Source organism: Catharus ustulatus, chromosome 1 (genome assembly GCF_009819885.2).
Source record: "Catharus ustulatus isolate bCatUst1 chromosome 1, bCatUst1.pri.v2, whole genome shotgun sequence".
NCBI lineage: Eukaryota > Metazoa > Chordata > Aves > Passeriformes > Turdidae > Catharus > Catharus ustulatus.
In genome coordinates, this window is record NC_046221.1 from 11550743 (window position 1) to 11568925 (window position 18183).

Genomic DNA, 18183 nt, shown 5'->3' on the forward strand with positions numbered 1-18183 from the left:
GGCGCCGAGGAAGGAGAGGGGGAAGGGGAAGGAAGGCGGGGAGGCGGCGCCGGGACTCCCGCCCCGCTGGGGCCGCGCCGCCCCCTCCCGCCTGCCCGCGAGCGCCCCCGCCCCGCCCGCCGCGCTCGCGGCGGCAGCTCGGCCGCTCATTGGCCGCGCCGCCCGCCCGTCAGCGCCGCTCCCGCAGGGTGAGGGGGCGGGGCCGCGCTGTCAGCGGCGCGGGGCGGGCGCGGCGGCGGGGCAGAGCGGGGGGTGGCGGGGTGAGAGGAGCTGCTGGGCTTTGCTGTTCTCGCTCCGCGGCTTTTCCCGGGCTTTTGCACACAGTCGCCCCCTTCCCTCGGGTTTTCTGCGGAGACTTGCCTGTCGGTAACCACACACCCACACCGGGCTGCTCGGGCGCTTTCCCCGCAGAGGCCGAACGCTCGGTCCAGCGGAGCGGGGGCAGACCCCGGCGGCCAGGGGCTCCCTCAGCGACCGCGCTCCGCCTCGCCCGCCGGTGCCGCTCCCGCAGCGCCATGGATCACCAGCCCAAGTTCTTCGAGAACCTCTCGGGCGCCGGGAAGGCCATCGCGGTGCTAACCAGCGGCGGCGATGCCCAAGGTAGCGGCTCACGCCGTTCGCTCCGGGAGCACGGGGAAGGAGCACGGGGAAGGAGCACGGCGGGGAGTGGGGCAGCGGCAGGAGAAGGCGAGGAGCCCCTCGAGGGCGGTGAGGGGCAGGAAGGAAGGGCCTCCCGGCTAGCAGGGCGCCCATGCGGGAGGCCAGGGGAGCAGCGTGGGCTGCTTCAGGGCTGGTGTCGGGAAGCCACGGTGCGGCACATGGAGAGTGTGGAGAGAGGGCTCTGGGAGCGATTCACAGGGGATTGCAGTGGTGCTCGGGTTCCTCTTTCCGTGCTGGCCTTCGACCCGGCTTTCCTGCTAAGCGCATTTAAAAGATAAATGATTTCTGCACGGCCTGGGCGTTTGAGGTTCAAACATCCTCTCACCCTTCTCCGCTCCTCGCCACGTTTACTCTACCCCAGGCTGGGCAAGGGAGAGGGTAGAAACGCTGCAGTAACTTTTACTACCGAGATGTCTCGTTCCCTCTAGAGATGGTGGGCCGAGGAGGGATGGCTGATGCTGGGGGAGGAGGTCGTGCCGCCCTGCACGGCGGGTGGGAGGCTTGGCTGCGCTGCTGGGGCTCTGCCAGCCCTCGCCTCATCTGCTTTTCACTTCGTTTTGGCACCAGCAACACGTTTATGTTCCTACCCGTGGTTTAGAACGCTCAGATGGTGTTTTACTCTCCCCCCTCGTAGGAATATGTTAGAAACGTGTCTCGCCTTCTTGAATCTCCTCAGTGTAGAGGAAGTCGTAGCTACTACAGGACGGGGTGAACAAAAGACCTGCAGACATTGAGGGATGGGAAAGAAAAGTGCTTGATCCCGATGTACCTAGTCAAGAATCCATTTTTTTTCTACACTTTAGTTTCCCCTTTCCTACCAGAAAATCATGATGGGTCCTTTCCAACTCGGCATATTCTGTGATTCTTTGGTAATAGTTTGAAGATGCAGTTAATTAAGATTTCAAAGGCGCAATGCTCCATGCAGTTCGAGAGGACTCTTACTCTGCTTATACCAGGAGAGTTGTTCAGTGATACTTGCTTTTAGCACATTCTCTTAATTTACAGCTATTTTACTTTTTTTTCCCCCCCGGGAGTGTCTCTAAAGTACTTTCACTTAAAGAAGAAGCGGCATTCATTCGCGTTTTGAAGAAGATACGGGGTGGGAGCCTCTCCTTCCTTTTGCATGCGCACGGTGTTTCGGGGAGCAGTCTGTCCCCAGATCTTACACGGGGAGGTGCCGTGTAAATCCCCGGCCGGGGCAGCCTCCCCTCTGCTCTTTCCCGGGCTTCCCGGCGTGTCCATGCGGTGCTGGCTTGCATGGACCAGTGTCTCCGCTCTCCCTCCCTCCCTCCGCCGGTGTGTACGTGATCCGCTGCGAGTCGCTGCAGATTCCGCCTCTTTGCGTCATCTGGGCTGGGAGAAGCATCCTCCCTCCCCCTGCCCGCAGGAATAACGGGGAGCCCCCGGGTTTACCTAGGATTATCCGAAACTCTAATCGGGATAAAAGGGATTTGTTGCCATCGAGGAGGAAAGTGTTTCAGTTCTGGAGAAAAAAAAAACCAAATCGATGCGTTTAAATGGTTTCTCTTTTACCCCTCGGTGGGGCTACACTTGTTCAAGTTTTATCCGGTTTGCCCTCAGTGACATAAATTCCACTGCTAAATGATTCTAGGAGGAACAGGGAATCAGATCATCTCTGTTTTAATGTTCTGGTGCCAAATAGCCATTTTAATTTAAAAGTGTGGCAGAGCACTGCCTGAAGCAGCAGTAGCGTCCCTCAACAAGAGGCTGAGCCCTGCAACTTGTTTCCGTGTGGCTGGAGATTATATAATGCAACAGCAGATGCATCTCCTTTTATAAAGTATTAATCTGCACTTGCCACTGTGTGAATTAAAACATTTGAATGACTTGCAGAATCCTCGGTAACATCGAGACTTTACATCTGGCAGATTGCCACAGAAGCATGGAAGGCTCCAAAGTAACAGCCTGTGAAAGTTGCTGTCTAAGGAGTGGGGTTGTCACAAAGACCAAAAAAAGTAAACTGGATGCCTTCCAAACTGTTTCATTGGCAGCATTATTATCCTAACTGAAGAAAAAGGAAATAAACCTCCCAGCGTTTTAGAACTTGATAATTTCACCTGAATCACACACACAGTGTGTGACCACAACCCCTTACTATCTTGGTAACAGCAGAGATGTGTAAAATAAGCAACCACAAGTCACTTTGAAGGCTGGGAGTTAAACTAGGGACAATGAGTCATGCCCTGTCAAGGTCATTTGCCCTTTGGAGGACAGAGTGCAAATGTGTGAGAGAAGTGAAGTACACGCAGAAGGAAATAGGCTGCTGTTGCTGCTGTTTGAAAATAATCTGTTCAAGCTAAGTGTAGGTGAGGCAAAGCTACTGACTCAGAAGTAGGCAAAAAAAAATCTAGTGTTAGGAAAAAAGATCCAGTCTTCTGTTTTGTTTTAGGTTTGTATGACATCTAAAAGTCTTCAAAGTATCTCTAATCCAAACTAAACTCACAAACAGTTGAGTAGAAAAAACACCTTTAAACACAAAGTCTTGATGGGTGCCAGTATTTACATTGGACTGTAAGTCTGACATAGAATAAAATATATGTGAAATTATTGTAAGGTGAAATTACTCTCTTTGCTGTTATTTGTACTTCAAATAATTTAAAAGTAGCATTCTGTAAATTGCACAAGGCTTTCTATTTATAGGGCATGTTAAGTTTTCAATTTCTTCCCTGCATTGTTGCTGCTTCCCTGAATGTTTAATTTTTCTTTTTTGTTTTTCTACCTGTAGAATTTTAAAGACTGTAGTGTGTATGTGTCATACTGGAATTATTTTTTTTTGTCGAGTTAAAGAATTTATCAGTGATCTGTTTCACAGGAAAAAAAGATCTCTATTTAGTACATTTAATATGTGTAAGTCCTAACTTGACAGTCTATCACTTCAGCTAGCCAGCTGTTAAATTGTGAACTAAAGATGTACTTTCCATTGTAATCACAAGTACCTTGAGAGGCAAAAGAAGTTCTGACAATCAATTCTCAATATTTATGGGTTGGTTCAGTTTCTGGACTATTTCTAAATTGTACTGGTTGCAGCTCAGGAAGATGGTTTAATAAATGGGGCTTAATAAGTCATGCTTCTCACTTTGTGGGATTCTCTGGCCATTCTGCTTGAGGTCATGAAGTACACTGGTTGAATTTTCTGTGGGTTGGCAGTGTGTGCCACAGACAGTTTTGGCCAGCACAGGTCACTGGCGTTCACACAGCCTCCAAACAGCCCATCCCAGGACTGTGGTAGGTACGGCTCTGTGGCAGAAAGAGCCATCAGGAAACCACTGACAGAAGGTGATTGTGCTCTCCTGGGGGAGGACTGTGCTCTCCTGGGGGAGGCTCCTGGGGGAGGATCGGTTTGTGGCTACAGAGCCGCTGCCCAGCCGACTGACTCCAGGTCATTGTCTTTGAATAGGACCATGCTGTTTTTCAGATAAACTCAAAGATTTGGTGCTGAGGAGGACAGCATAAGTAAGGGATGTCATGGTCTGGAATATCGTAGCCCATCCTGCTGAAGTAAGGAGCTACATGTGTCTACATTCAAAGCATTCCAGGCTTCCCAAAGTTCCAAGGCTTAGTTAGTAGTGTAGATATATGACTCTCGTCCTGGTGACATCGATTGGAAGAAATCTTGGCACTGAAAAAATGAAACAGCTCAACTCCTTCAGCAAATACGGAGTTTAAAAACAGCTTAAAAAGAACCCTAAAGAAGCCTTTTGGATTCCAGAGTTTTGGGATACCACGGACCATGATTGTGGAAGCAAAGATTTACATATTTCTGCTCTTGAGGCATTACAGGGTAAAGAACATCATAAGGTGTATTCAATATAGCAGTGCAAATGTATTGGTATTGTCCTGATGGCAAGATTTCTTTTTCCACCATAATCTTCTGAGCTAATACAGTAAAATTAATTTTTTTTTTTTAAAGTTGCAACCAAACTAAAACAACCCGTGCTCTTCTTATGTCATCCAAATTAGAGTTTATTTGTTAACACTTGCATAATTTGAGCATAGTCACAGGATTTTTTTAATTGTAGCCCCACCAAAAGGCTCCTTTTCCAGCTAAGAGTAGTGCATGCAAATAGACATGTATATGAAATACACGTGTCTATAGATACAATATTACAAGTACTATTTGTACGTAAAGTTAAGGAATGTAGTTATTAATGGATGAGTGCAACTATTTCAATGCATTTAATATTTTTTAGAAGCTGCTTCTGTAATTAGTGGATTCAATGATTGAAACAGGTCTCCTGAGATTTTTATTTTTATTTTTAAGAAGGAGGTACTTTTGCCATCTAGATATTCTGCTGTTTTATATATTTCTGCAATAGAAGGTTCTGATGTAATATACTGTTAGTGTTCAGGAAAATGGTGTAATGCTTTCTTAGATATCTAGAATAATAACTATTACATGCAATAAAACTAATGTAATTAAAACTCAACAAACTCAAGTTGTGTTTTTAATGATTTGTTCAGTTCTTGTTTTTGATTGCTTCTCTTTCAATAATTATAGGCTCTTACTGACATAGCCATTTACGTATTTAAATAAAATCTTTCTGTTTGGTAATGTTTAGACATTTTCCTTAGTCATTTTTGCTATATAGTCTTTTAAGTCTGCATCTTTATTCAGGGTAGCACTGAAACATATGTGCTAAGTCATTAAGCCTGTGTTAAAGCCAATGTTTATCTTTAAAATTGGTGGTACTTAATATTTCTTGATGCTTGTCCAAGATGCATAGTTTTGCTTTCGAATGGTTTATGTTGCAGTTATTTATTTAAAGGCATGTCTAGCTGACTAAAGCAAGGCAAACTTGGCTTAAAACACAAACTCATGGGGAATCTCCTCTGTTGTAGTGGTACATATGTACGTGGACCAGCATGTAGGCACAAGAGAGGGATACTCTTTGAGGCAGAGGGAGCCTCTGAAATAATTTAAATATTTCTGCAGTACTGTTTGTTACCCTGTTATGAAATCCGAGTGCTCCTTTTAAGGATGATTGAATAAGCAAGATCAAGAAGAACAATAAATTATCAACTTTTAAATTAATTCAGGTGTTACGTAAAGCCTTGAAAGTAGTTGCATTTCCCTTAACTTTTGCTGAGTCCAAAAGAGCAAAATAAATATTTCCCTTTTTCCAAGGCTTTAATGCAAAAGCAAGTGGCAATTCAGAAACATTTAAAATAGTTCTTATATTATTAAAAAAAAATACTGATTTTACTTGTGGGTTTCTTTTGAAGCTGCTATTCTAATCCTGTATGTTTATCAAACTGCATTGATTATTCAGGACTAAATCCACAGTTAACGTGGTAAATCTCCTTTAAATTAATAAGCACGAGTAATAACATTTCGTGGTTATTATGGTAATTCACAAATACTTTTGTACGACTCCACAAATAATGAAATTTTATTAGACAAACCTACAGAGAATTCATGAAATTTTTGTGTGTTTTTTTCTTGAATTACTGCGATTTAGACAGCCAAATTGTAGAAGTCTAAAGCTGCAGTGTGCTAACTGTATTTTGTAGGTATCAAATTCTAACATCCTTTAGTCCTCAGCCTTTCTGAAATGTAAGCCAGGAGCCTGCCAGGGGACAGCTAAGTCCTTTTTCTGTATAAGGAGATAAAATATACAACACGAAATAACAATAAGATGTAAGTTACATAAACTTACAAAGTTGCAGTGGTAGTACTGGGACGATGCTGTCTGTCTGTAATCTGTGGGAATTTTTTTCCTTTTCATGAAGCAGGCAAATTGTGAATGTTACCTATTTTTCATGCAAGAAACATGGAAACTGGAAGGTATTCGCTAAGAAACTGTGGCTGTGTTAAGAATTTATATACAGACTTTCCACAGGCAAACCAAAACAAACAACAGCAGCCCCCTCCAAAAAAAAAAAAAACCCTCAAAAGCCAAAACAGAACAGCCAAAATACCTCTGTACCAAGCAACACCAACAAAAAAGCCTCCCACACAACATGTGCTTTAATAGAAACAAGCTGTGGGCTCTGGTGAAAGGAGTACCTTGTGCTGAGTGTTCCTGTTTGTGGAAAATGGCACTGCTGTGATGAACTGTCAGTTTGGTAAAATTAAAGGTCTTTGTCTCTGAAGAGTGTTAATTTTGTTATGAAAACTTTCACTGGGGAGATAACTTTGCTCTGTTTAATCTGAGATTTATCATGCTGACTTTCTTTTCAGTACAGGCTGTCAGATGAGATTCTCTGTTTTTCTTTGGCATCATCCAGTTCTTTGTCTAAAGCTGTGCTTTTAGCTGTCTTGGCATTTGAAAACTTTTTGCAGTTATGCCACAAGGCCGACTCTGGCAGAAAGAATTCTTGCTACAATTTCCTAAAACAAAATTTATATGAAAACACTGTTATTTGTGATTTTTGTCTTAAGTGTAAGTGACATCTACACAAACAGCACAAGCAACTTTTTGATTTTGGCAAGCTTAGTTTTTTGTTTCCTGTTGAGCAGCTTCAGGGAGTTTCTGGTGTGTTCGTAAGTAATAATGAATCTTTGAGAAAACCTCGGCCTGGTTCTTTGGACAGGGTGACTTCTACAGCTCAGTATTTTTTGCAGTGAAGGTAGATACTGTAAGATTAGATCTTTGTGACTTGCTTTGTTGTTTATATATTCTAGTTACCAGTTTTTATGTCTGCAGAGAGGTGGACACTTAAAGCCTACATTGAGCAGCAGAGCTTACCTGCTACTCGGCTGTTATATTAAATGCCCCAGATTTGGAGAATTGATACCTAGTACTTTGGGTTGTCATCCTTCTTGCATCTGTTTTTTTGTGATGTGCCAAGACTGTCAGTGTAGCCTAACTACTTCTCTCTTCATGCTTTGTGTGATCTCTTAGGTCTGTTTCAGTGGTATGGAAGCAATTAGTTGATTGGTCTTGGAAAGTTCCTGAAGGGATGAGTTGTAGCAGAAATTCAGTTGGCCTGTGTAGATGGATGAATGGAACTTCCAGTGTTGCTCAGGAGGTTAAATGTTTGACCATGGAACTTAAATGGAAGATTTTACAGGAGTATAATTTGTCAGATGTCTGTGAGCAGGGAATTCCAATCAGAGCTTGCATTTTTGGGGTCAAAGTGGTGTTCAGACGCTTTTCTGTCAAATGTGTCAATGTATCATTTTTTTAATGTTAATTTACTGCTACTTTTGTATTTTTAAATAGGCATCTCTCCAGGTCAACTTTGGGTCTACTCCCCACAAAATGCTGTATATACACCTGTATTAGTTTGGAAATCCCAGAAAAACTGTTCAAATATAATTTCTCATTTGAAGAAGCTAAATTTTAACTTGCTGAATGTTTTGTGTTTCAGACAAAATGAACCATTATTGCAAAATTAATTTTCTTCGTTGTTCAGTAGCTGTAACTTTTACAATGCTATGTTGCAGTCAGCAGCAATTTAATCTCTGATTAACACACACACTGGCATTCCCATAATTATTGTAACAAAGAATAGTTCTGAACCCTTCATGCTTGCACTGTCATTAAGCAGATTTCTATTTTGATGGATGCTGGTCATTGTCTTTCTTTAGGAATGAATTAATGTTCCCTTTATTTTCAAGGCACTGAATATTTTTGGTATACAAGAAATGCTGGATAACTATAACAATGTGATTTTGCTTTTTCTTCCCAGGTATGAATGCTGCTGTGCGCGCAGTAGTACGCATGGGAATCTATGTAAATGCCAAAGTCTATTTTATTTATGAGGTTAGTTTTTGTTTCCTTCATTCTGTATTTTGTCTTCTAACTAAACTTGAGTTTTTGCAGAAACACCATGGAGAGTATATAGTATAAATTAAAAAATGTTGCAGGTGCCATTCCTTTTCATTGTGTGTTTTATTTAGTGCTTTTTATTTTTATGGGAATTTGTGTCTCACAGGGTATATTCTAAAACTATTTAATTTAAAAGTAATTTCTTAAATATATGCAATTCTTTGTATGCCACCAAAGACTTGAAAGCAGAGAAAACCAGAGGTGGTTGTCACCCTGCAATGAGCTACATGTCTGTGTACTTGTTGGATGTTTGGCCCCACTTACTGTACTTCATAAATATTTCCTAAACCTGGTTAAACTACTGATTCTTAATCCCTTGACTCCATTTTCCTAGAGTATGGTGAGCATGTATCCTCACCCCCATTTCACAGATTGCACAGCTTGGTTTTGATCAAGAGTACCGTGGCACTGCTGCCATCTTGCCTGGCTTATAGGTAGAAAGTTGCAACTGAAGAAACCCAACCAACAAACAAAAAAACCACAGCAAAAATGTGACCATCACTGATCTGTCCTGACATCAGAATTTTGTGGTTGAAATTTTTAACTAATTTCAGAAGGATTGTAGATTTCTGTGGCAATTATGTGGTAAGAAAAAAAAGATGGGACAAGTTTAATGTCAGTGCCCAGGTGACACTCCTTGTATTTGTCTTCCCGGGAGACTGTTGCAGTTAGACTTCCTTATAAAAGGCACTTTCAGTTTTTATACAATTTTTGCAGATTGAATAATACAGTAAATATTTTGATTCTATTCCCACTGGAATTCCTGTACAACTCATTAGTAATTTGAGATTATTACAAATCATAATAAAAAATTGATATGGGGGACATTTTGGTAGGTCCCCACTAAAGTCTGACTTTAATATAAAAATATGAAGTACTAGAATTCATAGAAGTGCTCAGAAAATACTTTGTTTTTGGGTTTGTGCATGGCAAATACAAAATTTATCTTTAAAAAGTAGCTGTTTATCCTTTTTTTTCTGTGTACTTGTTCCTATGGGTCGTTTACTAATGAGATGCAAGGTATTGAAATGCAAATAAGCAGAGGACTGTGCTCCAAAATTCTTTTCTACTACTGTGCTCTACAGCAAGTTGCTCTGAATACTTAGTGTGTGCTAATTACATGGCCAATCTCTGGAATTCCTTCAGTGTTCAGCTGTTCTGCAGCCTCACTGAAATGGGTCAGATACTTCTCTGGAAGTAAGGAAAGGGCTTTGGACATCTTGAAGGCCAGAATTTGGATTTGAATTTATTTTTTAATTAAGCTTAAGTCAAGAATTGCCATATTTTTTCACCTTTTAAACATATTTGGTATCACAGAGTGATAAATTTTGAGAGAAATTTGAATATTTGTTTTTACTGAATTTAGAAAATGGCACTATTTAAGTTAGCATGTTCCTGTGTTTGGTAGAGTTGGCCAGTGTGAAGTCGCAGATATTTCTGAATAAAAAGTGATTGTAAAAAAGAAGTCAGTGTTGGAAATTTTGAGTTTCCTAGATATAGTGTCCTTCTGTCTTCAATGTAACAGTAGGGTCTGGGAGGAAATGCACGTATGTGCAATAAAAAAACTTGCTTCTAGATTAGTCCATTCAGTTCTGAGTTTTGTAAAGCACCAAATGCTGAGCTTTGTTCTTTGCCTGGTAATAATTGAAATATGAAGTCAGTTTTCTTTCACAATGCCTACAAGTACTTCAGAGAAACAGGATTGCAGGCATTGAAATGAAACAACTATTTAATTTTACTCCTTTGAAATGGGAAACAGATGAAGGTGAGAAGTGTAATGAAGGTAAAAATCTTCCTCTGAGACTTGTCACTAATATTCCCTGTTATAAGCCTTTGTGTGATGTATAAAGAGGAGATGTATTTTTGGGAATAGTTTGAGTTATTTAATGCTTTTAATAAGGTGTTCTTCTGAGTAACAGTTTATTAAATGTGACTTGAGTGTGTCAAGCAAAGAGAATAGTGTATCTTGAGCCTACCTTTTGAGCATTTTAACACATAGGTCAGGCTAAAGCTGCTCTGAAAAAGTGAAGGAAAAACCTGAAGTGACTATATCCAAAAGAAGAAAGAAAGATTCGTATTTGGATCCAAGAATTGAGTTAAATGTCTCAGCCTTTTCAAGCTTACTTTGCTGTAGTCATCATACGCTCTATTTCTCCTGTAACTATGTCTATCATGTGAACTTTTTTTGCACTGCAAAACCATCTGTCTTCTACAGCTGTGGCCAGCACTAGTTCCACATTCTAAGTGAAAAAGTAACTCTGTTTTCCTAACTCCATTTTTCTTCATCATGTGATGAGAGATTACTGAGGTAAATGAATTCAAATTGATAATGAATTAGATCTAAGTAATTTTCTAGCCTTTTTAAAATTGCTTCTATGAGAGCCCGAAGAAAAAAAACAGGTACATAATAGAATTCACGGCCTATTTGGACTTCAAGTCCCAAAAAGAAAAAAGTAAACTCACGTGAAAATGAAAACTAGATGATAATTTATAAAGAAGTTATAATTTGTTATAATCTTTTTTATAGTTTATATAAAACCTGTAAATTTACAGCTATAAAATTTTAAAAGCCCTTTCATATCTTAATTCACTGAACATAGCACATTTCAAAATTTTGCCCTTGCAGATCTGTACAGTTGCTCTAGCTTCACAGTTTTGTATTTTATAATATTTTATTTTAGTCTGTAGTTACTCTTCTTGACTGTCATCTCATTATTCCTCAAATCTACTCCAGTCTGAATTAAAACTTTAATACACATGAATACCCATTAATTTCACTCTAGGAGCTGGAAGAATGTGCCGAGTATCAGGCTGCTCTAGGGGGCTAGTTTAATTTTTTTTTCCACTAATCAGAAGCTATAAAAGTCAGGTTCATTTTTGTTTTGTCTTGTTTTTCCTTTTTAATTGAGAATGGGAAGAAAAAGTGATGTCTCTCATTTAGGGCAACTTATTTTAGGAACTTGAGGTCTTAAATATTTATACAAATAACCTGCCCTTTTCCCAGGACTGAAACACATAGATGTGTGCTCTTGATACTAAGCTATGGAGCTTTTAGATTCTTCATCTTGGTTAAGAGTCTTTTTCTCACATAACTGTTAAAGTCCCAAATGTGTCTCACGTCACATATCAGAAGATGGCTTGTTCTTTTTCAAAAGCTTTTGTCTTCAGAGTTCAGGCTGGAAGCCATGTCTGCTCTGCCATCTCTCCTGGAGTTGCAGTGTCTGTGAATACACCCTGTGAGCATTGAATCCACAGAGATTTCTTCTTGTTCTTCGAATATTTGGATTTAGGGTACATGAAGGACTAAACATAAAATGGAGCTGGTCTTCACAAAATGCTTGCTGTATTTTTGACTGTTCATTTTTTCCATTCTTGCCCCACAGTTTTAGTATCTCAGTTCTCAAGCTCCTATATTTTTAGGATCTAAGTAAGCATTTACTTTTTAAATGTAAATTGACAGATTCCCACGTCATATAAAGGTCTGTCATCACGTCTGCCAGTGATTTTTGGTAACCATATAATAGGAACTGTGGTGAACCTCCAAACGTACATTACACAGTCCTCATCAGTGTTTACATAACTAAAGCAATAAATGGAAATAATCATCATTAATACTTCAGTTGTAATCAGTAATTAATTTTTCCCCAATAGCTTTTCTAGGAAGCTGTTATAATTCTATAGCTTGTATCTTTTAGTGGTGAGGAAAACAATGTGACAGTTCTATCTACATTATTCATAGGTAGCGTACACGTACTTGGCAGACAGCTGAATCAGGAACAGTTAATATAACAGTTCAAACAGATCATTATTTCAAATGTTCTCTGCCCTTACCTTGTAGTGGGAGGAATTGTTGATACATCCCTAATTCTGATTTTCTGCACAGATACGGACTCCTGACCAAAATGCACAAATTCTTTCTACTTGAAAGAAACATGGTGCAGGAATGAGTCATAGCTCATCCTAGCTATGAGGTGTTTCATGTCTTACAGACAGTTCAAGCCACTGTTTTATCTCTTTGCTTTTTTCTGTGTTTTGGATTTGTTAATCTGAAAATTGGGAATTCTATTCCATCAGTCTCATTTATGTATATATTTCCTATGTGTAATACTTATTTGGATGCACTTTAGTTTTTCCTCTCAAGGTAAAATGGAAGAGGAATAACTCGAACATGCATTTTTGTCAACTCTCATTGCAGCTTACTGGAGTCAGTGTTACAAACTGAATTAAGATGCAACATTATGCTATGTTTCCAGGATTTATTGCCAGTGAATCTCTTGAGTCATTGTAGTTGTCAATAGAAATATTTATAGGGAAAGCTTTTGGTCCATTACTGAATGATACAAGGAACATGGAGTTCTATGTTTTTTTAAAAAGCAAACCAGCAAAGCTGGTGATGAATGAACTTAGTAATTTATTAGCCATCATCAAGCTTAGTTCTATCCACTGTAATGCTTCTTTCTGAGGATCTTTGCACTTTATCTGAGGAAGAATTTTTTTTTAAGTTGATATGTAAATTAAGCATTATTCCTTTTCCACTTTGTTCTAATTTTGAACAAATTGTGTAAATAATGGCTTAGTTCTTCAAGTCATTGTGTATATACATTAGCATACAAATAATATGTCCTGTAGTTCACCAGGAACTGTAGTGATGGGACAAGGAGTAATGGGGTGAAATTTTAAGAGTGGCAATGTAGGTTAGATATATGGAGGAAATTCTTAACTGTGAAAGTGGTGAGTCACTGGAACAGGTTTCCCAGAGAAGATGTGGATGCCCCAACCCTGGCAGTGTTTCAGGACAGGTTGCATGGAGCATTGAACAACCTCGTGGGAGATGTCCCTGCTGAAAACTGATGATCTTTTACATGCCATTCTATGTGTATACATGAGATGCATGTCAAAGTTATCTGGACAGTGTAGAAAATACTGAAAAGGTCTGCTGAATGGCAGAAATTAGAGACATAAGTAGTTTTCCATCTGGATGTTTTTTGCTATTACTTGGTCATGTATCAAGTCAGGTCTCACTGAACAGAAACTTTCATGCTTTCCCCTTAGAACCTGTACTGGAATCCTAAAATGCCTAATTGAGTAACTTGTACTTTTACTGTGTCCAGGTTATCTTCACATTCTTATTTTCTTGTGCTGGTGAAGACTCAAAGCTTGACATAAAAAAACAGTTTATAATGTCAGTTTTACTGTTTTCTAAACTCCTTTCTTTTTCTAGTTCATGACTTATTATTGAAAAAAACTGCACAGAGAAAAAGCGTTAGCTGATTTTTCCTTGTTGTGGGGCATATGCACACATAATCTAAAACTGGAGACATAAATATTGTCGTGGTTGTTTTTCTTTAGTAGTTTTTTTTTTTTTATTTTCTCTTAACATGTTATGATGTTTCCTGTGGATTTAAATAAATGTCAAAAAGTTGAATGGTAATTCCAGTTTTTTTCTGGTGGCTGTCAGGGTTTTCTAGGCTTAGGACTTAACTACTTTTTCTTTCTTTTTGTTTTTTGTTTATTTTTTGCTGTTTTTTTTTTTTTTAATCAATATTTCACCTAAAGGGAAAGAATCTGTAATTACCATTTTGCTAGTATTTTTGTAGAGAGGTAATAAGACAAAGCCAGGCAAAACTCTTTAGCTGCTTGCTGGATAGTTTTCTTTCTTTCAGGTAAATGTAGTTCTTCTCATATTACAGCATGCAGTAGTTAGAAGACTATTTAAGTTAAGGTATTAGGAATTTCTTGTTCTTTCATGAAAAAATTTTGGTTATTGCTCTTTATTTTGTTTTGCCTATTACCAGCACTGGGGGGAGAAATGTACAGTATGTTACAAAGATTACCTAGGTTCCTGGCTCCAAGCTGAGGTTATGTTTTTAAGGAACATATTTTATAATGCATTTCAAAGTTCTTTGAAGTTTTCTTTAAAAAAAAAGAATATTTATTCTTAAAGAAGAAGCACATTACCATTCTAGTTTAGTAGCTGTGTAATCTGTGTAAAGTATTACCTTATCTTGAAGTTGTTTTTGGAACTGATCGTTTAGGAAGAAGTGTTTTTCCTCCCTTAAAAGAAACAGTGATAGCTGCTTGGATATTGTTTCATTTAAATTGAATCTTTTTTTATTCACTGTTTTAAATTATATTAAAGTGCACAAGGTGGGAATTTGATGTAGTTTTTAAAGTCAGACTTATGAATTACTTTCCCTTTTACAGGGTTACCAGGGAATGGTTGATGGAGGTGATAATATTGTAGAAGTTTCATGGGAAAGTGTTTCAAGTATCCTGCAAGTGGTAAGTGCTAGAGGGGTGAGAGTGGGACCCAAAACCTCTTTATTCAAACAAAAGAACCAAAATTCTAGATCCTGGCAACTGCTTTAATTATGTATTTGAACTGTGTGATGACTGAGTGACCAGCATGTACCACTTCAGCAGAGCCTGATTTCTACAGTGACACTTACTAAAGATCTTGGTGTGGTCTTGAATTTGGAGCCCAGAAATAAACTTGAAAACCTTTGTTGTAGATTTGCAACATCACATGCCATTAGCCTCCTAAAGCCATACTGACAAGTCTGTATTTAATAAAAAAGACATTATAGGGCCAAAACATGAAACAGATGTGTTTTGTAAGGCAGATGATTTCTTATGAAACCTTGTTGGCTTTATGTGTAAGTGGATTTAGAATTATAGTAACGGATGTAATTACAGTGCAGTTCTGCAGAGCTCAGATACTGCCAATGACTTTGTACATTTTTGTTACAACATTCTGCAGTGTGGCCATTTGGATCTCCTCAGCTTTTGCTCAGCATGGTAATGTTGTCACCTCTTCCAGAGCAGGTGCTATGTTTGAAGAGGCCTGACTGCTTGCCAAGCTTTCTGAAAACTACCTGCAGGTGAAGCATGGCTTTCTTTGGAGTTTTTTGTAAAGTTAATGAGCATAAAGCAGTTAGCAGAGACAATTTTGTTTTTTTAAAACAATGCCCTGGAGTGCTGTAAGATATTTTGTCCCCTGTGTTTGGTTGGTTTTATTTTCTTCTTTTTTTCCCCCTGTGTCCATCCTGCAGAATCTGTAAATAGAATCATATCAAGTTCACAGAGACCCATAAGGATCATAAAACTAAACAGTATGGCTAAGAGCATCATCCAGATGCATCTTATGATGATGAGAAAATTGAGTTCTCTTGGCCAAGCCACCCAAGAGCATAGGCAGAATCAGGATGTAGGCTCCTGTATGTGTGTAAGAAGAACATCCTTCTGAGCTTTATCTGCAGGTAATTCAACAGACCAACAATGAACCTCAGAATGTATCTTACAGAATGTATTTAGTTGTTTTGATGAGAAAGGTTTTTCAGCATATTGTATATTTCTGTTTATTCAGAACAGGTAGCACTTTGTTGCAAGTACAGTTTCTTTTCCTCTTACAGCTTTTTTTTTCTAAGTATGAAAATACCTAGTTTTAGAGACATTTTTTAGTCCTGATTTTTTTTTTTTTGACATCTCTGTGTGTGCACATCTACCTTTTTGTCTGGAGATAGCTGAATTCTGTTCCACTTCCTTTTTTCTTTCCAGTAGCACCTATGCAACATAGATGGCAAACTGGTTAGAGAGCTGAAACATCTATTGGTAGGGTAAAATGTGCCAGTACAGCCACTGCAGATTTAAAGTTCAGATTTAGATGGATGTGACAGATTTACTACAAGTTAAAGTGAAGAGAATGTTTATGCAAAAATGATGTAATCATCTCCAGATTTGTTTGCAGGAAAAAAAAAAAATCAGTCTTAATTCGTACTACATTTTACTGTGACAATAAATAAGGCAAAAATCAGATGTCTTGAGTGACTGAACAACATAAACATGGAGGATGTGTAAATAATGTGTGTCCAGCAAGACACCCAGTGGTTTTCAGTGACAGGGCAGTTCAGTTATTTTAAAAATGACCACCACCATTTTCAAAGGAAGCTTTTAAATTCATATTAATAAATGCAGCAGATAATCATTAAAATAGAAAATGGAGCATTAGTCTGATCTATAAGGAATTAGAGGAAGTTATTTCCATAATTCTGGTGAATGACAATGAATGCTAATTCTGAATTTTAGGGATACATTTTTTCTCCTGTTATTGATGTATCTCGTAATATTAAAAGGAAGAATACCACACTGAGGCAAATTAATCTAAATACTTAACTAGTTAGTATATCACTTTTGCCATTAAATATGAGTAACAACCTTTTTATTGTAATACTGCTAAAATTAATCCCATGTGATTTAACATTTTCTTTCCAGAGTAGCACTTTATCAGTCATTTTTGAGTGGGTTTTTTTTTATTTTTTCCTTGTGTGTGTATCTGCTCTTGAACATACATTCCCACAGGTCTGATAATATTTTGTTTATTGTTATTTTACCTCACCATAAAATTAAAAGATGGAGGTGATGCTGCAAAATCTATCCTTAACCCACCTTAGGACCCAGCAATATGCCTGGCCATTAACTAGAGGTGCTGTTGTGCCCTTGCCTAGGGAGGCACGGTGATCGGCAGCGCGCGCTGCAAACCCTTCCGCACGCGCGAGGGCCGCCTGCAGGCCGCCTTCAACCTGGTGCAGAGAGGCATCACCAACCTGTGCGTGATCGGCGGCGACGGCAGCCTCACCGGGGCCAACCTCTTCCGCGAGGAGTGGAGCGGGCTGCTGGAGGAGCTGGCACAGAAAGGTCAGTGCGCCTTCAGGCCCCCTGGACCTCCCCTCCGGTCTGCAGGGGAGGGATGAGCCCCAGCTGCAGGTGTGCAGGATGTAGCCAGGGGGTATCTCTGAAGTTTAAAAATCAAATGTGTTCATTCTAGCAAATGGCGTGATTCTTCATAAAATAATAGCTTTTGGTTTCTGTACATCCACTCATGCGTATCAGAAAATTCCAAAATAGGCTAAAGAAGTTTCTGGGCAGCAGTCTGTGTGGCTTTTTTCCTCTATTATGAATCATTTTCAGGATCTGAACTTCTTGCCTTTTGCTTGAAAAACCCTATGCCCTCATATCATATCTGAGGTGGTAATTCCTTTCCTGCAAAAAGCTACACATTCGTACGTTATTAAATTATGATGCTTTCCTGCCTGTGTATCACTATTTGTTTAAGATCAGAACGTTAAGTGGCTGTTGATAGAAGTACAGCCAGCCCAGTAGTTGTCTTTGATAGCATCCAGGAGAATGTATAGGGAAGAGTACAGTATAAAATTGATGCTATGTGTTACTCATAATGCATAAATACTCTGATAGGTTCCATCTATTTCTGTCTTTGGGGTTTCCTGAACCAGATGCTGTTAGCAGTCCTTAATGAATTTCTCTTCCATGAATGTATACAGTCTACTTAAAAGCATACAGAGCTTTGCTGAAAACATTGTGTAGCAAGGAGTTCTGCAGCTTCACTGAATAATGAAGATTGTGAAGAATCCTCTTCTGTTTATTTTGGTCCTGCTGGCTTCTAGATCATTTGATGTCCATAGTTTCTGTGTTAGTGTAAACCATGAATGATGAATCCTGCTTCCTCTCTGCATGCTACTTGAGATTTTACAGCTGTCTCATTTTCCCTTCATCATCTCTTTTTCTAGATGGAAGAGTCCTAGTTTGCTTAGTTGTTCCTTATATGTAAGTTCTATATCTTTGATCATCTTTGTTGCCCTTCTCTGAACCTTTTCCAGTTCTACCCTGTTTTGAGGTGGGGAGGACCACAACTGCACCCAGTATTCAAGAT

The 18183-nt window shown here is 39.4% G+C and overlaps 1 protein-coding gene across 3 annotated transcripts in view; it reads left to right on the top strand.

Moving 5' to 3' along the window:
* The first annotated feature begins 231 nt into the window (after positions 1-231).
* LOC117003266 (phosphofructokinase, platelet) overlaps positions 232-18183 on the top strand; it is a 41648-nt gene continuing 23696 nt past the window's right edge. For 2 of the 3 annotated variants that reach the window (XM_042779725.1, XM_033073079.2), the window contains exons 1-4: positions 239-600; positions 8317-8390; positions 14661-14738; positions 16961-17150. In XM_042779725.1, the coding sequence (XP_042635659.1) occupies positions 516-600; positions 8317-8390; positions 14661-14738; positions 16961-17150 (427 nt within the window). In that variant the 5' untranslated portion in view covers positions 239-515. Of the gene's footprint in view, positions 601-8316; positions 8391-14660; positions 14739-16960; positions 17151-18183 lie in introns of all 3 variants that reach the window. The other variant, XM_033073069.1, reaches the window with a different exon arrangement.